General features: G+C 41.4%; 2 protein-coding genes across 6 annotated transcripts in view; one reads left to right on the top strand and one right to left on the bottom strand.

Annotated features, from left to right (window-relative positions):
- The window catches only part of TASOR (transcription activation suppressor), a 132,470-nt gene extending 131,738 nt beyond the window's left edge, over positions 1-732 (top strand). Inside the window, exon 27 of one of the 2 annotated variants that reach the window (XR_009761484.1) lies at positions 63-732. The gene's annotated coding sequence lies outside the window, so the exon portion shown is untranslated. The remainder of the gene's footprint in view (positions 1-62) is intronic. The other variant, XR_009761485.1, reaches the window with a different exon arrangement.
- Positions 1-21,443, bottom strand: part of CCDC66 (coiled-coil domain containing 66) — a 75,610-nt gene that overhangs the window by 39,291 nt on the left and 14,876 nt on the right. For 3 of the 4 annotated variants that reach the window (XM_061618272.1, XM_061618275.1, XM_061618276.1), the window contains exons 8-15: positions 18,329-18,499; positions 16,546-16,677; positions 12,753-12,797; positions 11,961-12,199; positions 11,553-11,637; positions 4,424-4,585; positions 2,734-2,881; positions 995-1,147 (exon numbers count right to left, since the gene is read on the bottom strand). In XM_061618272.1, the coding sequence (XP_061474256.1) occupies positions 995-1,147; positions 2,734-2,881; positions 4,424-4,585; positions 11,553-11,637; positions 11,961-12,199; positions 12,753-12,797; positions 16,546-16,677; positions 18,329-18,499 (1,135 nt within the window). The remainder of the gene's footprint in view (positions 1-994; positions 1,148-2,733; positions 2,882-4,423; positions 4,586-11,552; positions 11,638-11,960; positions 12,200-12,752; positions 12,798-16,545; positions 16,678-18,328; positions 18,500-21,443) is intronic. The other variant, XM_061618273.1, reaches the window with a different exon arrangement.

Here is a 21,443-nt window from a genome sequence, read left to right as displayed (position 1 = left end):
GTGCCAAGTATTGGGTTGCAAGAATAAACCCCCTCTTACACTTGTACCATATCTCTCCGCAGGAACTTCCCTCCCTAAACACCAGAGGGAATCTACGGAATGCCATCTTCCGCCATAGTGCCTACTTAGATAGGCTGGCTATCATCAATTCAAAATTCTCCAAATGGTATAGGTTATACAAGAATGACCACCACAGATCATCTTATTTGGCCGGGCCTTTATCTTTAAAACTCCGGCAAGCCTTCACGGCACTCCGATTTCAAACAGTGCCAAACGCTGTGTTAGATGGACGCTACTTTCAGTCTCCCTGGTCTCAGCACTTTTGTATTTGTGGAGCCCCGAAGGTCGAAGATTTGCCCCACTACCTGTTATTCTACCCCTTGTACTCACAACCCCATGCCAAATTTTTGGAAAGCCTGTTGGCTTGTTCGTTGTGGGACCATGATGACAATAGGATTGCTTACCTTATGTCTGATACGGACTTTTCTGTAACATACAAGGTCTCCCTCTTTGCGCTGGCAGCACAAAAGATTCGTGCCAAATTCATTTTAGAGCATGGGGTTGATTGCCAGGGTGATACCTTAAGGTGATAATTCACCAGTGCTGGTTATTGGCTAGATAGTTTTCCTGCTTCTATAAGGTCACTTTATGGTTATTTCTCGTAATAGATTAGCTAGTGGATTTTAGATTTTTAACTGTAATTTTATTGTAATTGTTTTGTCATGTATTTGCACTTTTAAATGTATCGGTCTTATTGTTCAAATTTTATATGTGATGTTTGATATGTGATGGCCTACGGCTAAGCAATAAATCGATTCTTCTACAAGCACGTTATACACTTAATGCTAAAACCAATTCATCAAGAATGTCTCCTGAAGTATTGCCTCATTAATGGACAAGAACATGGGATTTTTTCCCATCTAAACACTGTTTTACAACTACTACTATAAATAAGAGCGGCTACAAATAATGGACATGTAATTAACTTGTGTACCTGTCTGAACAGCAGTGTCTTTTCGAGGAGAGAGAATAGTTTTGACATCCTGATTTGCTATACTGCTATTCTCTCCAGAACAGTGATAATTATTATCACTAATGTCCAAAAAGCCATTCAGGTCAGTACAGTAACTCTCACATGGTACATCACCTAAAGGGAAGGGAAAAATATGTATTCAAATACTCCTAAGCACTCAAAGGTTAGTGTTTCACATAATCACATCAATTTAAATGTTGAATTCACAAATTTGTCTGAATTTGTAAGTTTACTAATAGGGACTGTGCTGGAATATAGAGGCTGTGAATTACATAGTTAAAAAGGAACTAGAGATTATGGTATATCTATCCATCTTGACTAGGGCCAGTCTGAAATTTCACTGTGGAAGTTTGGAAGACTAAAAAACACCATTAGGAGATGCAAATGCTCTCCTCCTAATCAGACATACCTTTTCTGTGGTTCGTCACGGCCATTTGTAGCACTACATTTTCCCTTCCTATTGTTCTTTTGATTCTTTTTCAAAACAAAACCCAGGACTTCCTGGTCTCTAGCTTAAACCATCTGATAGTGATATGATGGCACCATATAGCCAGATTTGCTATCACTGGGGACAAACTATGCACTCTCATCACTCTCATTGTGAAAGGGTGGAGATGGGAGAAGAGGGAATGTGCCCTCATTGCACAGGCACTTGAGCCACAGATCCCTGACACCTTCTCCACCCTCTGCAAACAATGCCATGCCCCTCCTGAGAAATCGCTAAGAAGTGAGGATGGGCATTTCAGGGGGTGTGAAAGTGTTGGTGAAATTCAGCCTTCTGTTTTGGCTTATGCACTGAATCAGTGTGACTGCTGACACGTTAGACATAAAAAATACCCCACAACATTTGAAGGGAAACATGAACATCAGTATTTCTAAGTGTGTCTGAAAAGACTTGCAGTTCATTAACGAAAGATACTTTCATTCTTGAAATGTGGTTATTTATAAATGTTAATATAATGCCATCAATGTGCATGGCACTTTACAGAGTACAGGTACATGCCCTTAGGACCTTACCATCTCAAATTCAAGACAGGGGAAACAAAGGATAGGAAGGGAAGTGGAAGCAAGGTAAACTAGGGAAGAATGTGGGATTATTCAGGTTACATATGCATCCAGGCTTAGTTATAGTAGAGCAGGGGTGGGGAACCTCAAGTCCAAAGCCAAATGCAGCCCTTCAGGCCTCCCTGTCCAGTCCGTGGGACTCTACCCAGGCCATGTCTCCTTCCCAGGCCATACTTCTCACTGGCCCTGCTCTGCACTCTCCTTAAGTGCTTTTGCCTGGCTGGAATGCGTTCATAAAGCTGTAATAATGCCTCTTTTGCCTGGGTGTAGACGTGGGCGTATGTAGAAACATCTCTTGACTTTTGGATTGTTTGAATGTAGCTTACTGTACACAGGTAAGAGTCGTATCTGTTGTTCAACTAATTTTTTTGCCTCTGGCCCCACCCACCATTGGCATGTACCCCCTCTCTCAACAGTTGCCCACAAGATAATGTGACCCTTGGGATAACTCGTGTGTGTGTGTGTGTGTGTGTGCGTGCGCCAAAGGCTTTATGGGAAAAGTGGGTCTTTGAAAATCTTCTACCAGCAATCATTATAAAAAGGCACAACTAACTTTGAGGATGGTTATCAAAGAGCACCAAAATACATGTCTGATCAGCTTTGTAAATAATTACCCCATTAAGTCTGGTACTTACCACCATCAAGATTCTTCTGCAGTTTGGAAATATCATGTCCTTTCTGAGCCAAATCTTTAATACGTTGCTCTTGTTTTAACCTCTGGGCCAGCTCTTGAGCTCTCTGCATTGTCTGATATAACTCATTTGTTTTAAGGGTCATGATTTCCTAATATGGTAAAGGCGATATAAACATAAGATACAAAAGAAAAGGTACAAAACCAGAATCTTTAAGCTGTCTTAAAGCATTATTTCTAGGACTTTCATATTACGGCAATTTTTACAGGTAGGTATGTGTAACCATATCCTAGCACCAGCTAAGGCGGCTTGGTTTATCAGCATGCAAGACTGCCAGGGTTGGGCAGTGGGCAGCAGTCTGAGGTGAGCTGGGAAATAGGATCCACGGGAGAAGCCCATAATTGGAACGGAAGAGTAAGTCAGAAGAAAGGAAAAGTCAAGACACAGGATTGAGGAGCAAGCCAGAAGTAAAGACTGAAGGGCAACTAAAAGATACAAGAACACACGAAAAGGTAGGACGACATTGTGGCTCGCACAAGGTGCAAAGGGAACAAGAAGCCCTCTTGTTCTCCTTCCTGTCCAGGAGAATTCAATAGCCAGCCTGGATCTTCCCAGGATCTAAAGGTTCTAAACTGCATATGCAGAGCCTGGAAAGTGCAGTTCAGGGACTTACCCCAGGGCACAGAAACCCAGTTCAACCCCGCAGCTCCTGATGCAGGCAGAACCATTACCTGAGATCAATATAGCTCCACAGAATCTAACATTCCCTCCCTTCCTAGGGATATCCCTTGTATCCCCCAGAAAATATTATCTTAAAGGTTGGGTAACCCTCTGCAATAGTGTGGAACACAGTATAAGGGTGCTGGGATCCATAACAATCTCCCATGCACAATCAGAAGTCCATTGAAATTAGGCAAAGGGCACTTTGGATCCAAGCCCATGTAAAAAGCCTGAACAATATGACAGTGTGCAAGTGCCATGCTTGGGATCCTTGCATTCAATTAAATGTTCAGAGACTCAGAACATCAGAGGCCTTGAAATGGAGGCATTTATTTAAAGCTAAAATGATGCACATATTTTATTTACTGTGGAATAAGATTTTGTGAACTAGAGCACACTCCTGTGTGGTCTTGTACCAATTTGCAAACCCTTTATTCTGGTTTGATAGTCATTGGGAGAGGCAAGGAACTAGGAAGGGCCCTAGAAATCTTATGCAGTCCTCTCTCAGGTCTCCAAGATTCCACCATAGATCATCCAAGGGGTCAAAACTTGCTTTCTTCTCCCCCCCCTTTAAAAAAACAACAACAGAAAAGTGGACTTCTGCCCAAACCACTATCTGCCTGTGATCCAGATTGCTCAGTTTAAATCACGGATGCAGAATCTCTGCCTCATGGGCCTAATTAGGCCTGTCGGGCCTCCCCATTTGGCCTGTAAGGTTGTTTCAACCAAGCCACACCTACCTGCTCTGTGCCATCCCGCCAGGGACTGAAAAAGGTGGGCCTTGGATGAGAGGGGCTTTGTGAGGCACTTGGGAAGTGCTATGGAAGGTGCTTTGCAAGTCCTGTGCTTGGCGCTTCCCAAGTGCTGAATACAGGGCTTGCAGAGTCCCTGGAGCACTGCTGGGGGAAGTAAGGCCAGATTAGTTCTTCACCCCTGGTTTAAATATTGCCACAGTACAGTGTGAGACACCTACCTCTTTTTGCTTTTGTTTGAGCAGATCTTCTTCAAACTGCCTCTTCATTTGCTCCTGCTCTTTTGCAAGTCGGCACTCTTCTTCTTGCTCTTCTTGTTTTCTTTGTTCCTCTTCAAGTTGTTTTTTCTTCCGTTTTTCTTCTACTTGAGCCATTATGGCTTTCTAGAAGAAAGATTCATAATAAAATGCTCTTAGGAGTTGGGGATCAAGTATCAATTTAAAAAACCCTCCAAAGTTCATGCCCTTTTGGAATTATCTCAACAGATTTATTTCTACCTTTTTTTCTTATCCTATCAATACTAATAGTCTTTTTAAATTTCTTAATCTGGATTATTACTATAAATGCTATAGTTTATGTAGGATAGGGACTCTTTAAATATATAAAATAACAAGGTATCCCACCTTTTTCAACTTCTAAAGTATATTAGAGAAATATTTCCAAACCTATCATTTGGATTCAACAGGACTTGCATTCAATAGAAAATATTTTGACCAAGTGGATCCAGGGTGTGGTCAATGCGTTGTTGTGGGAGGGAGTGGTTCCAGCTGCCCTGAAAGAGGTGGTGATCTGATTACTCCTGAAGAAGCCTACCCTGTATCCATTGGTTTGTGACAACTACCACCCAGTCGCAAATATCTGCTTTTTAGGGAAGGTGATTGAGAGGGTTGTAGCACAGCAATTGCAAGTACTCTTGGATGAAACAGATTATCTTGACCCATTCCAGTCTGGGTTCAGGCCTAGTTATGGGAATGAATTGTCTTGGTCGCCCTGATAGATGACCTCTTATTGGAAGAAGAACAGGGGAGTGCAACCCTGTTATTCTTACTTGACCTCTCGGCAGCTTTTGATTCCATTGACCATGGTATCCTTCTGGGCTGACTCGGTGAGATGGGTATTGGAGGCACTGTTTTTACAGTGGTTCCAATCCTACCTCCAGGGTCATTTTCAGAGAATAGTATTGGGCAATTGTCTTTTGGCCTCCTCGAGTTGTGCTGTGGGGTGCTGCAGGGGTGCCACAGGGGTGCCACAGGTGACCCCAATGCTGTTTAACATCTATATGAAGCCCTTGGAAGCAGTCATGAGGAGATTTGGAGCAAGATGTCAAGAGTACACTGATGATACCCAGCTCTATTTCTCTGTAAACATCTGAATCAGGAGAGGCCGTGCAAGCCCTGGACTTCTGCCTGGACTTGGTGGTGGGCCAATAAACGGAATCCTAGCAAGACAGAAGGGCTGTGGATTGGTGGTTCCCAAATTCAGATAATTGGTGAGTTGCCTGCTTTGGATGGGGACATACTCCCTATGGTAGAGTAGGTCAGTGGTCGAGGGTGCTCCTGGATCCATCTTTGTTGCTAAAGGCCCAAGTGACCTCAGTGGCTAGGAGTACCTTTTACCAGCTTTGGCTGATAAGACAGCTGCAGCCATTTCTGGACCAGGATAGCCTGACCACTGTCCATGCACTGTCTATGCACTGGTAACCTCTAGGCTGGATTACTATAATGTGCTCTATGTGGGGCTGCCCTTGATATTAGTTTGGAAGCTGCAGCTGGTGCAAAATGCGATGGCGCAACTGCTCACTGGGGCAGGGTATCGCCAACATGTCACCACGCTGCTGAGTCAATTGCACTGGGTACCTATTAGCTACTGGTGTAAGTTCAAGCTTCTGGTTTTGGTGTACAAAGCCCTATACAGCTTGGGACCAGGATACCTGAAAGACCGTCTTATTCCTTATATACCCAGTCAATCACTGTGCTCTGCAGGTGAGGGCCTCCTGCAGATACCATCTTATCAGGAGATCCGTTCCACACAACATAGGAAGCAGACCTTTAGTGTAGTAGCACCTACCCTTTGGAATTCCCTCCCCTTAAATATTAGACAGGCTTTTTTTGCTGCCTTCTGGAGACCTTCCTCTTTCGACAATCCTTTTAAGTAAATACTTTATTCCAGTCTGTCTCTGTGCTGGAATTGCTTTTTAAGATTTTTAAAGCTTTTTCAAAAAAGATGTTTTAATGTATTTTTAAAGATGTTTTAATATATATTTTAGTCTGTTTTGATGGTACTTTAGAGGGTTTTTCGTGTTTTTGTTTGCTGCCCTGGGCTCCTACTGGGAGGAAGGGCAGGAAATACATACATACATACATACTTTCTGGTCCATGCAACTTAAGCAAGACTTCTAGGAGAAGAACTTTTTATTTTCAGAAGCAGCATCTAGGAATCTGCTCTTTCTGTCACCACAGGGACAAGGAACCTGTAGCACTCAGTGTTGCTGGACTCGCTCTCCCATCAGCTCCAATCAGCACTGCAAATAGTTAGGGATGATGCGACTTGGGAGTCCAACAACATAAGAAGTGTCATGAGTTTCACATCCCTGTGCTAGAACATGAAAGAGCCTTTGGGTCAGTCACTTGCAGACTACTTGCCCAACTAACAATAGCCACAGTGGTTTTGCTTTTGTTGTTATGGGCCTTCAAGTCAATTACAACTTATGGCAACCCTATGAATCTTACAGCAGACCACTTAGGAAGGAAACATGCAGATTGCCAGAATCTAAAGGTTTAATGATGATGTAAACCAACAAATAACAGAGTAAGTTTCACTGTCATTTATTTAATCTTCCTTTTACTATTTAGTCAACAAAGATATGAGGCCTCTAGAGCAATTGTGTAAAGCTTTGTTGTTGTTGTTATGTACCTTCAAGTCGATTACGACTTATGGCGACTGTGACGCCCTTCCCTGGCTCTCCCTGTCAGGTTCCTACCTGCTTGTGGCTACTGCCTTTCACTAGGCACCACCAGGGACTCCACCAGTCCGGACTGTCCTTTTTTTATGGTTTCTCTCTCCGCTCTAGCACAGATCTCACTAGATCCCCCTGCTAGGCAGCACCACCAGTCACGTTCTATAACCAATGTTCCCAGAGACCTTGCCTGAGTCTCTCTCTATCCGGTTACATTTGCGACTGCGTGCTTATGCTGTTCCCAACCCCCTTGTATCAATGTAGATAACTCATATAACTCGGGGTTGCTCTGGATACTTGTAATGTTATTATTCTCCTCTTCACCGCTGCCACCATTTGTTACTGTTGCCCTTCAGCCTTGGTAATTACCTTACCCTCCCTTCTGGTCTGTGAAACCCCAGCCAAGGATCAGGCCTTCGGTAAACCAAAATAGTATTTATTAAATAACAGAAATAACAAGATTACTTTTCTAATGGTACTTAAGCATATGGTTTCATCTATTCCTGTGATACTTGACTTATCATTAACTAGAACTCCCACTCCCTCTTTCTCCACACTCTCCTGACATCCACCACCTAACACCCACCTCCAAACACCACCAAAACAACCCACCCAGATTCAACTGTCATTCTTCCATTTATACTCTCAGCCATTCAAACGCTCAGCCAATCATCCAGCATTCTACTGCTCATCTACTCCCCCCTCCTCTTTCATTCCACTTACCATGTATCTTCTATACAAACAGCACTTACCATATTTACATTAATACAGGAACATCACAGCGACCCTAAGAATCAGCGACCTCCAAGAGCATCTGTTATGAACCACCCTGTTCAGATCTTGTAAGTTCAGGTCTGTGGCTTCCTTTATAGAATCAATCCATCTCTTGTTTGGCCTTCCTCTTTTTCTACTCCCTTCTGTTTTCCCCAGCATTATTGTCTTTTCTAATGAATCATCATTATGTGCCCAAAGTATGATAATCTCAGTTTCATCATTTTAGCTTCTAGTGATAGTTCTGGTTTAATTTATTCTAACACCCAATTATTTGTCTTTTTCACAGTCCATGGTATGCACAAAGCTCTCCTCCAACACCACATTTCAGAGGAGTTGATTTTTCTCTTATCCACATTTTTCACTGTCCAACTTTCATAGAGATCGGGAATACCATGGTCTGAATGATCCTGACTTTAGTGTTCAGTGATACATTTTTGCATTTGAGGACCTGTTCTAGTTCTCTCATAGCTGCCCTCCACAGTCGTAGCTTTCTTCTGATTTTTTGACTATTGTCTCCATTTTGGTTAATGACTGTGCCAAGGTATTGATAATTCTTGACAAGTTCAATGTCCTCATTGTCAACTTTAAAGTTACATAACTCTTCTGTTGTCATTACTTCAGTCTTCTTGATGTTCAGCTGTAGTCCTGCTTTTGTGCTTTCCTCTTTAACTTTCAACAGCACTCGTTTCAAATCATTACTGATTTCTGGTAGTGGTACGGTATCGTCTGCACATCTTAAATTATTGATATTTCTCCCTCCAATTTTCATACCTTCTTCATCTTGGTCCAATCCCGCTTTCCGTATGATATGTTCTGCATATGGATTAAACAAATAGGGTGATATAATACACCCCTGTCTCACACCCTTTCCAATGGGGAACCAATCGGTTTCTCCATATTGTGTCCTTTCAGTAGCCTCCTGTCCAGAGTATCGGCTGCGTATCAGGACAATCAGATCCTGTGGCACTCCTATTTCTTTTAAAGCATTCCATAGTTTTTCATTATCTACACAATCAAAGGCTGTGCTGTAATCTATAAAGCACAGGGTGATTTACTTCTGAAATTCCTTGGTCCGTTCCATTATCCAATGTATGTTTGTGATATGATCTCTGGTGCTTCTTCCTTTTCTAAATCCATCTTGGACATATGGCATTTCTTGCTCCATATACGGTAAGAGCCTTTGTTGTAGAATCTTGAGCATTACTTTACTTGCATGGGATATTAAGGCAATAGTTCAAAAATTATTGCATTCCCTGGGATCTCCTTTCTTTGGAATTGGGATATATACTGAATGCTTCCAGTCTGTGCACCATTGTTTAGTTTTCCATATTTCTTGACAATTTTTTGTCAAAATTTAGACAGATTCAGTCTCAGTAGCATGTAGCACCTCTATTGGTATGCCATCTATTCATGGTGATTTGTTTCTTCCAAGTATTTAAGAGCAACTTTCACCTCACATTCTAAAATTTCTGGTTCTTCATCACACAGTTCCTCCATGAATGCATCTGTCATCCTTGCATCTCTTTTATAGAGTTCTTCAGTGTATTACTTCCATCTTCCTTTTATTTCATCTCGGTCACCCAGTGTGTTCCCTTGTTGATTATTCAACACCCCTACTCTTGGTTTAAATTTCCCTTTCATTTCTCTAATCTTTTAGAATAGGGCTCTTGTTCTACCTTTTTTGTTGTCCTATTTCTATACAGTAACTACTGTAATAGTTCTCTACGTACTAGTGCTGTATTATTGCATTTAGGGTTCCGATCATGTTTCTATCTCTTTTTGCTTTTGCTTTCCTTCTATCTTTAACCATTTTAAGATTTTTGTCAGTCATCAATTGAGGTCTTTCTTTTTAACTAGAGGTATTCTTGCATTCTTCCTTGATAATGTCTCTGACTTCAATCCATAGTTCTTCTAGTTCTCTATCAACTAAGTTTAAAGCCTCAAATTTGATCTTTATATTGTTCTGGGATGTTATTTAAATTGTATTTTGGCATTACGATTGCTTTGTTCTTCTTCTTTAGCTTTACTCTGATTTGCGATATTACCAGTTCATGATCTGTACCGCAGTCTGCTCCTGGTCGTTTTTGCAGAAAGTATGGAACTTCTCCATCTTCTGCTACCGATTATATAATCAATTTGATTCCTATATTGACCATTTGGTGATGTCCACGTGTACAGTCATCTTTTGCTTAAGGCACCTAAAATAATTTTCTATCCCTATCTCACTCAAGATCCTAGGCAAGCTAGAGTGAGCATGTATATGCAAGAGGGAGAGTATGGCACTTAGGATATGGGGTAAAAATAAAGTTTCAAGATGTGGTTTGATTCTAAAATTGTAAAATTTGGATTGACATGTGGGTCATCTGAAGCTTTAAGGGTAACACAGGTCCCAATATCATTTACCGATTTGGATAACCTTGTTTTATTTTCAGATATGAGAGATATTTTATAATGCATGAATCTGTAATTTTAATAAATTATCTATTTCAGTATTATTGTATATTTTGCACTATGTTGTAACATGCCCTGCAACCTTGAGGTGGATGGCAGGATATAAATGCTGTAAATAAATGAAATAACGTCTCAAATATTCAAACACTGAAGGCGATTTCAGCTAAATAAGGGAACATTGAGTTAAATTTGTTCATAGATGGTACTTCTTTACTTCACCATATTTTTCCTCTGCTGTTCCTCTCTCTCTAGTATGTTCAAATGTTTATTTATATGTTTTGTTGGTTAATTGTTAATAGTGCTTTTTTGTGACAGCTACCTTGAACTTTTCTTTCTAGAAACAGAAAGGTGGGAGATTGATTGATATCCCGCCCTTCCTCCCAGTAGGAGCCCAGGGTGGGAATATAAACTCAACAGTAACAACAACAACATCTTGTCTTTGTTTGAGAGACTGTAAATGTATTAGATCATATATATGTGGTGGAAAACTGTGATACTGTTAAAGTTTGGGATTCAGGTTTATACTGAAGTAAGTAAAAGTACATGTTGATTTTTCAAGTTGTCCTTACTTTTTTATGGAAGTCTTAGTGACTTTCCTTATAGTGCAATCCAAGGCATGTTTACTCAGAAATTTGTCCCACTGAGTTCAGTAGGGCTTAACTTAGGTAAGGACATATACACAATGGCAGCCCTAAGCAGTAAACCTGAATGATGGGAGTAAACAGAATTTACTTTGGAGTAAATATGTTTAGGATTACGCTACAAGGTTGTTGTTTTAGCTTTAGGGTTTGTGGAAGCCTTTGGATTTATATTTTCAATCCTGTTTCATTAATGTTAGACATGCTTTTCAGTTTTTATATTTTTGAAGCACAGGTTTAGTAATTGTAGGCTTTTATAGCACCTGAGAAATTAAGCTCTACACCCCTCCTCCAATGAGTAAAGCATTACTCTCTTTAAAAAGAAAAACATTTTCTTGCTGTGCTTCAGGGTTGTTTAGGAGAAAAGAAGCCATATCTCATGGACCTAACCACAATCCAAGCCTAACTACATAATTATAGTTCCTCTCATTACTTGTTCTGTTTATTGTTTTGATCAAGTTTTAATGTTTTCTCAGACTTTATGGAAAAACAGGAAATAAAAGAAACTACATTAGACATTAGTGATCCTACCTGATGTTCTAATTGTTTTTTCCGTCGCCTTTCTCTCTCCTCAATTTGAGCAGGATCCAAGAGGGCAGTCATTGACCGAAGGAAACTGAACAAAAGAGCATTTAGACAGAAAGACACCATCATTTAAAGAAATATATCAAAGCATCATAGAGTGCAAGAGCTCCCATGGCATTTCTGTGCACCAGTTATTATCCATAATAAGTGCTTTAATTTACTGATAAAGACTTTCAGTGCATTAAAACTAATCTGAAGACAGTTATTCTAGAGTTTTGCACATAAATACAGAATGCTAACTAAAACAGAAACAGATATATTAAGCACACAGTTTTCAAAGAGCAAACAGCATTATAATTTATTATACTAATGAAATGTTGGCAGTAATTGGGAAAAATCAAGGTGGGCATTCACCTGGCTTTCTGATTTGGCTCTGAAATATTTCCAATTGCCTTTCCTGAAATCTCCACCTCTGTAGGTGTGTGATGACATATAGCTGTAGATGTAAAAGCAGTCTGGTTCTGGGGTTCAGACAACAGGTGTAAAGTTTCAGGCTGCTTTTTATATGTTGCATTTAAAGGGTATTCTAAAAAAGAGTTAGCATGATTCTTGAAAGAATCAAAATGCATTGTCCACTTGTCATGCTCTTCACCCTAAAGAGATACAAAGGAACAAAAACATTAAAAATACAATTTTTATACTCAAGTTTTCTGGCTCAGGGTCCTCAAAAAGCAACAAATGCTATGAACTACCTCCAGTAAAAGTATGTTTGTAGAAATATTTTAAGATTTTTATTTTAAATACTCTTAAACACAGTAGCCAATCAAGTCCTCCTGCCAACACATCTGCACCACACCAACCTCGCTACCAACTCGCCCCTCTCCATCCCAGCATGCAGCAGCAACTCAGTTGGAGGGAAGTCAAGTGAGCAGTGCGCGCCACCATGCCATCTGCTACTGTTTAAACAGCAAGATTTGCCTTGTTAGAGTCACAGGCTAAGACACCTAGCTACTGAATGGCCACAAGCACATCCCAAAGGGGTACAAATGCTCCATACAATGCTTAGCATTGCCCTTGTGCTCTCCCACTGTACTTTCTAGAAAGATAAACCTCTTTCTAGAACACATAGGGATGCAAGTTCCTTGGAAATAAGTCCCATTTTGTTCAGTAGAACGTTTATGTACAGTTTTGCTGTCTGAGGCCCACCTTATACAATCCTCCAACAGCATATTCCTGCTCCTTGATGAGAGGCTGGAATATAAATGAAAACAAAAGAAATAATATACCTATTAAAAGAAGGCATGCATACTACTCTCTCCCTTGCTCCCCCAGTTCAGGTAACATGTATCACAAGGGTTTTGCACATCTGATTGTATATTTGATGGCCTAACTCATGGAATTCTCTCTCCTCGAGGTGGTTTTATGAACTGGGCCAGAGTAGTAGACGGGGGCAGGACTGTGAAATCCAGAAGCCCCTAGTCATGGACCAGCACATGGGCGGTGGATGCAGACTCGGTCGTCCTGGCTCAAGGACTGAGGCAGTTGAGTAGTTCGGCAGCTATATCCACGACTGAGCAGTCCTATTCAGGATCCACTCTGCTCACCCCATATGGGGAGGGGGCTAGAAAAGGTGCCCTAAACATACTCTGCCTCATCTCTCTCCCTGACTGGATTACAGTGTCCTGTGGGATCACCACTTAGCGGTTGCAAAAGACAATTGAACTCTGGAACATGAAATATATGGACATTGCTGGACAATACAGATAGTGAATGTCCTGAACGCAGGACTGCCATCATCACGAGGGAGTTGAGACGTTTCAATATTGACATAGCAGCACTCCAAGAAACTCAAAGAGCAGGAGGAGGACAATTGAAGGAAGAAAAAGGAGGTTATACCTTCTTCTGGAAAGGACTGCCTGAACAAGAACAAATACATGGAGTAGGCTTTGCTATTAAAAATAATCTTGTGAAGCTCTTGTCAGAAGTTCCTACTGGCATTAATGAACGACTCTCAACTCTCCAGTTAAAATTTGCCAAAAACCAGCAGGCAACTATTCTGAGCGCTTACGCACCAACATTAGATGCTGATGAAGACATCAAGGAAATTTTTTATAACCACCTGGACACCATCTTATCAGAGATACCTAAGGAGGATAAAATTATCCCCTTGGGTGATTTCAATGCAAGAGTTGGGCATGATTTCAATTTATGGCCAGAAACCATTGGGAAAGAAGGAGTTGGCAATAGCAACCTGAATGGCATTCTACTTCTGACTAAATGTGCAGAGCATAATCTTGTTATTACAAACACACTCTTTCACCAGAAAAATAACTTTAAAACATCATGGAAGCACCCTCGGTCAAAACACTGGCATCTCCTGGATTATGTAATTGTCTGTGCCAGAGATCATTGTGATGTACTCCTCACTAAGGGCCATGACGAGTGCTGATGACTGCTGGACAGATCACCGATTAATTTGATCCACTATGGTCATTAATACTGTTCCTCAACGTATGCTCCAAGGAAGAAAACCTGGGCTCCAAGGAAGAAAAACATCCATGTCCTTCAAGATCCCATTAAGCGAGCTTGCTTTGAAACAACTCTCAAGAAACATCTAACGACGGAACTCCCTGAAAATGTTCAGGAACACTGGATTAAATTGAAGACATCCATTATTGCAGCATGTGAACAAACTATTAGGTACCAAACTAAGAAACATCAGGATTGGTTTGATGAGAACGATAGTGAGACTGAACATATCGACAAGAAAAGGAAAGCCTTCCAGATATGGCAGAAAGACATTAACTGTGCTGCTAAGAAAAAAATCTATGCCAGTGCAAAGGCTGAGGTCCAAAGAAGAACTAGAGAACTTAAGAACGCCTGGTGGATAAAGAAAGCTCAAGAAATCCAGCATGTTGCAGATGCTCACGATGCATGGGGCTTTTTTAATGCCACAAAGGCCGTCTATGGACCAACAAATCATGGTACAAATCTCTTACGTTCAATGGATGGTACCAAACTTCTTAAGGATAGTCTATTGCACTGTGCTGGAAAGAGCATTACAATGACCTCCTTAATCATAACTCTATTGTGGCTGGTGAAGCTTTCTTGCAAATTTCACAACAACAAACTAGAGATGAGCTTGCAGTATCCCCTAATTTGGATGAAGTCAGTAAAACCATCAATCAAATGAAGAACAACAAAGCTAGTGGACCTGATGGGATTCCTGCTGAAGTCTTTAAAGAAGGTGGGCCTGAACTTACACAACAACTTCATAAACTCATCAAAAAAATCTGGATGAGGGAGGAGATCACGGAAGACTTTAGGGATGCCATAATTATCACCCTTTTTAAGAAGGGTGATAGAACAGATTGTGGGAACTATCAAGGTATCCCTCTTTTTTCTACCGCAGGTAAAATCCTTGCAAATCACCTCTTTCCAATCTCAGAGGATGTCCTCCCAGAATCTCAAAATGGTTTCCGCCGTTCCAGGGGGACAGTGGACATGATCTTCACTGCACGACAGCTTCAAGAAAAATGCTGGGAGCAGAATTGACCTTTATATATGGCGTTTATTGATCTGACTAAGGCTGATACTGTGAATCGAACTGCCCTCTGGACCATCCTTCTGAAAACTGGATGCCCTGATAAATGTGTGAATATTTTGCGACTCCTTCACAACAGCATGACAGCAACAGTTTTGGATAACAATGGCTTTCGGAGTGATCCATTCAGAGTCGGATCAGGCTTAAAACAAGGATGCATCATTGCTCCTACCTTATTTGCTATCTTCACTGCTATGATTCTACACCTTATTGAGGGGAAACTTCCTATTGGTGTGGAAATCATATATTGAACAGATGGAAAGCTTTTTAATCTCAGTAGGCTGAAAGCAAAAAGTAAGGTAATGTCAACCTCTGTCGTAGAACTTCAATATGCCGATGATAATGTGGTGTCCGCACATTCAGAGAAAGATCTTCAAACTATCCTAAATGTCTTTGCAGAAGCATATGGAAAGCTTGGGCTCTCACTTAATATTAAAAAAACCGAAGTGCTTCGTCAACAGGTGCGAACTAGTCCCTCTGTAGCACCATCAATCCAACAATGGTGTGACACTGAAGAATGTTGATCACTTCCCCTATCTTGGCAGCCATCTCTCTGTAAAAGCTGATATCGATGCTAAAATTCAATATCGTCTGAGCTCTGCAAGTGCTGCATTCTCGTGAATGAAGCATAGAGTGTTCGAGGATCGGGATATTCGCAGGGAGACCAAAATGCTTATTTACAAAGCCATTGTACTACCGACCTTACTGTACACCTGTGAAACATGGACCATCTATAAACGCCACTCCCAACTTCTTGAAAGATTCCACCAACGCTGCCTCTGGAAAATTCTGCAAATTACTTGGGAAGACAGACGGACTAATGTTAGCATTTTGGAAGAAGCAAAGACTACCAGTGTTGAAACAATGATCCTTCAACATCAACTTCACTGGATCAGCCATGTTGTTCGAATGCCTGTTCACCGTCTTCCAAAGCAGCTACTTTAGTCCCAACTTAAGTATGGAAAATGGAATATTGGTGGACAGCAAAAGAGGTTTAAAGATGTTCTTAAAGCGAATCTAAAAAAAAGTAACATGAACATTGAGAACTGGGAAGTCTTGGCCCATGAATGTCCCAAATGGAGTACAGCTATTATCAAAGGTGCTGTGGACTTTGAAGAAGCACAAATACAGGGCGAACAGGACAAACGACCTGAGCGGAAGGCACGTCAAACAAATCATCACAACCATCTTCCATCTGGAAACCTATGTCCTCACTGTGGGAGGCTGTGTGGATCCAGAATTGGCCTCCACAGTCACTTACAGACCCACTGTTAAAGACCTTATCTTGGAAGACAATCTTACTCGGCCACGAGTGATCGCCAATGAATGAATGAGCAGACATGGACAACAAAAATACTTTCTTATTTCAAATTACCCTTCGTAAACCACAGCTACCTTGGATAAATTACACTTTTCTTCTAGTTTTCGTAGTTTGTCAGCTTCTTTCTGTTTATCAAGCTCTTCAAGCCACTTTTTCTGTTGCTCACGTTTTACAGCACTAAAAGAATGCTCCACTGGTGTCGCTTCCTAAAAGAAAAAGACATCTTTTACTTCCATTTATTCTCAGATTAATCCATTTGACTTTTCTTCAGCATTTACACAATACAAGTGGGACACTTTGTACGCTGACATGCACATGTCTGAATAATCACAGCAGCTATTTGTATAGTGGATATTGCAGTATTCTGATCACACCCGTAGTATTTTAACAGCTGCATAGGTTCTGCTATTGACCCTAGTTACAGTGCACAAGGCACAATGAGGCCTCCAACATTGGAGGGCCAGGTCACTGTAGGCTGTAGCTATTCAATGCACATCACAAGTGATTCAGTCCTTAAGAACCAGATAAAATCTATAAGCGATTTTTAAACCACACTTTCCTGGTTCACAATAAACTCAGATTTAAAAAGCATTTGGCTAGTGTATTATCTTTCTTCTGGGAATAAAGGCAAAGTTTTATAAAATATAGTAAAGACAATACATTTGTCCAATGTCAATTTCCTTGTAAGAAGTAAGGCATTTTTTTTTTGTTTTCATGCCATTATATGTAACTGGAATAAACAAATATATGTTGAATATAATAGTACTAGTACTGTCTAAATAGTACTGTCTAAATAGGTATTAAAATGAAGTCAATCTCAAACTCTTTATTTAATATTCTATCATACTAATGTTTACTTATGTTTATGTTAATGAGAATGTACGTAAGTCTAAACTCAAACTAAGAATTCAACGCTGTGTACTTGAATGAGATACATTTTCCCACTTGAGAATAGTCCGACAAAAGAGCAAGCGGCAAAACCAAATAACCCCTAGAGTCCCACCTGACACATTGGGTTCTATATCTGATCCTATGAAAGTTAATTAATCCTGCCATTCCCCTAACCCTATCTAAGGCATCTCTGAATGATGCCTGCCTAGCCAAACTCTTGAAAGCCACATTTGATAAGCAGAAAAATGCACTGTCATAAGAACATGGAAAGAGCCTGCTGAAATAGGCCAACGGCCCATCTAGTCTAACATCCTGTTCTCACAGTAGGCAACCAGATGGCTGTGGGAAGCCTGAAAACAGGACCTGAGTGCAATAGCACTCTTCACAATTTGCATTCAGAGGCTTCTGATGGTGAAGGAAGGGCATAGGCATTGTGGCTAGTAGCCACTGATAGCCTTATCAACCATGAATTTGTCCAATCCTCTTTTAAAGCCATCCAAGTTGGTGGCCGTCACTACTTTTTGTGGGAGAATTCCATAGTTAAACTATGTGCTGTGTGAAGAAGTACTTTGTTCTGGATCTTCCAACGTTCAGCTTCACTGGATGTCCCTGAGTTCTCTATTCACTTTCTCCACAAAATGCTTAATTTTCTATACCTCATGTCTCTTTTCGCTTGCCTTTTCTTTCAACTAAAAAGCCCCAAATGTACCCTTTCCTCATAGGGGAGTTGCTCCATCCCCTTAATCATTTTGGTTCCCTTTTCTCAACCTTTTCCAGCTTTACAATATTTTTTTTGAGATAAGGCGACCAGAACTTACACAGTATTGCAAATGTGGTTGCACCATAGATTTGTATAATGGATCATAATACTGGCAGTTTTATTTTCAGTTCCTTTCTAAATGATATCTAGCATGGAAACGTTTAAGGCTCAGAAATGTGAAACATTGCATACAAATTAATTCTTACCCCTAACACAAATGAGGTTTGAATAGCTGGTAAATCAGGAGAACTGAAACTGGAGAACTGTCCAGTTTGGCCGCTTGAAACACTGGGTGAAGTTTCATTAGCTTCAGTGGTTAAAGTTCTACAAATGTGCGTATCTTCCGTTGCAGCACTGAAGTCATCTGAAAATGCCATCTATAAACAAAGTATCTTGGTGACTTCAAACTGCCTTTTTCCATTGGTGTTAAAATGTAAACATGTTTCATACAAATGTCCCATAAAAACACACACAAACACCGTAACCACCCTTTACCAGACATCACAATTAATTCTAAAAGCCTTTGGGAGAGAACTTCATTTAGAATGGGCCTGCGAAGACATCTGGAATAAGGCCTGGGACCTCCAAATTATCTAATCACTAGACACTGTGCAACTAAACACTTAAAGGCAGGCTTTTCCCCAGGTAGCATGCAGTCAGGTGGATTATAGCACCACATAGTGTCCAAAGGCAGGAATACACACAAGACAAGACTTGAGTTGTTCTTTCCAGCCTCACCCCAGTCCATTCCTGCCTTTGGCCAATGCGGATCTTTCAGCCTTAGCTCTTTCAGCTTAGTTAGTTTTCTGTGACTCTATTCTTGCATCTCTTTCTTTCTGTTTCTTCTTGTATTACTTGTATTTTTGATGTTTACTTGTACTTGTAAAAAAAAAGTTTTTTGTTCCCTGTTAGTGGGGATTGTTGGCCTTTCCCCCCCAAGGCTAGCCTCCGGTGCCATCCTCCCTGTGGCCCTGTCCCTTCTCTCTGCTTACTGTTTGGAGCTCGCCTTTCCAGCTCCAGCTGCCACTTGCCCTCAGCTTGCTTCTGCTGCTCCAGGTATCCTTGCTTGCCCCTCAGAGCTTGTGGCAGCAGCGGCCTCTCTTGCCACACTTGCCCTTGGAGCTTGCTTCTGCAGCTACAGCTCTTCCTGCCACCACTGTTCTTGTCACTGTTGTCACTGCTTGTGCCTTAGAGTTTGCGGCGGCAGCTTTGCCCTACTGCCTAGCTTCTCCTTGGGGTCTCTCCTTCTGTCGGCCCCCATCGACAGTAGTTACCGCTCCGGCCTGCATCCCTGCCCTTTCACCTCACGTGGGCCATGGACCCGCCTTGGCCGCCTGCGGTTGCTCCTCCCAGCTGCTTTTGGAGCTGGCAGCTGCAGCTCCATTTGTGGCTTTCCCATCTGCCTCAGGAGTGTGTACAGACGGGCTGCCTTTCAGCCCCATTTTTCTTCTATTCACCAGCTATCCCTGTTCATTTTGGAGCTTTTCCGTTGTTTTCCTTTCCAGCCACCATTTACTGAAGTCATTTTCCCACCCTTTCCCCCCTCTACCATTTTTTGCTTCCTGAGTTTTCCTGCCCTGTTTCTCCTGTGGTGGTTTAGGCAGTTCCCTGTTAAAAAAAAATGGGAGCAAGGAAATTTGTTTTTTGGTCTTCTTTTCTATTGCTATCTAGCCTGTCCCTTGATCTGTACTTTCTTGTCTTCTTCCCTTCTCGTCTTAGACAAAAGGAGAAGTTACAAGGGAAAAGTAAAAAAAAAAGATTCTGAGAATGTTGATCTGTGTCCTGGGCTTCACCGCACCCTTCTACTGTGTGTGTCTTCGGCCCCTGATTTTCACTAGAAAGAATGTTGACCTATGCTTCAGGCTTCACAGCATCCCTCTACCGCATGTATCTTCAGCCTCCGATTTCCACAGGAAGGAATGTTGACCTGCAATTTGGGCTTCACTGCACCCCTCTATCCCCTCATCGGTCCCAATATCCACCGCATCCCTCTTCTAGTGCATGTGTTGACATCTGGATACCACACCGCTTTACTGTGTGCATTTGCTCTGGTTTCTTTTATTGCACCGCACCACCACTACCTGTGCATGTGCTGAATTTTGGTTACGACATCCCTCTTCTGTGTGCGTATCAAGGTGATGGTTGCTCAGTTAAGTCCTGCCCTTCACCAGCAAGTCCCTGGGTGACTTACAACAGTTTAAAGTTCCATATTAAAATTGTCAAAACAATTCAGGCTTCGTACAGCTTAATTCACTGTTCAATTTGTGCAACTTGACTCTGTTGGAAGTGGGGCAAGAACAACTCCTGTTTTGTTCTTTTATGTTCCAGAAGGGAGATAGAGTTAGGGTCCTCCAGATGGATAGGCTTGATTACCTTTACCGGTGATGCTCTGACTAACTTCCTTCCGCTGTGAGACTGATACGTCATAAAGGAAGCTTACCTGCCCCTCCTCCTTCCGCCCTTTCCACTCTTCTATTCTCCTACTGTCTGGGAGAGAGGAGCCACCTCTGTGTCTGCTCTCTCTCTCCTAGCCATGAGGGTAACTCCCAAGCCTGGGCGTTATGCCTCCAACTTAGTTAGTTAGAACTAGCTCTGCCTTTCCTATCTACTATGTATTTCTATAAGTAAAGTAGCTTTTCTTATTTTACTAAGTCTTAAGTCTCAGTGATCTCAATGCAGGGTAAAAGCCTGCTTTCTTAGGTAAACACACACACTGGCACACACACATTTCAGACCACTGTTATTCTCTGCTTAAGAAATATACTAATTTACACCACAACAGACTCAAGGTTACACACATTGGCATATATGTACTGAGGTGATATTCTTCTTTCCAACCTGTAATTAAGCATTTCAGCTATTAAAAAAAAGCTTTAAATGTAAGTATATTCTGATTTTACTCTTTTTGTTTTGACAGGTAGTCTTCTGGAAGGGATTGAGGATGATTGTAATAGAATCAAAAGACACACAGATACCTTTGTCAAGAGGCAGGCTCCCTGGCCTTCTCTTATTCTTTCTGTTCATTCAAACAGCAGTTAAGTTTAGCATTACTGGCACTCTGCAGGTGCTCTTTCCATGGCACTGGTCTGCGACTACCTGGCAATAGTTCCCTTTCTGAATGCTACAAGGCATTCAGGGGGTTTGGTTACCTACATTTCTTGGTGTTCACTGCGCAGGTACTTAGTCAAAACAGGTCCCTGGGTACTTATTTCCTGTGGCTGATTCTCCAGCAGCTCCATATTTCCAGAGGAGGCTTGGAGGCATGTATTATCAATATTTTGCTGCTCCTATGGTGTCTGCAGTTGTTTTTTACATGTATTC

This window comes from Rhineura floridana, chromosome 3 (genome assembly GCF_030035675.1).
Source record: "Rhineura floridana isolate rRhiFlo1 chromosome 3, rRhiFlo1.hap2, whole genome shotgun sequence".
Lineage (NCBI taxonomy): Eukaryota > Metazoa > Chordata > Lepidosauria > Squamata > Rhineuridae > Rhineura > Rhineura floridana.
Note: the sequence above shows the minus strand (reverse complement) of the source record. Positions and strands in the feature narration are given on the sequence as shown.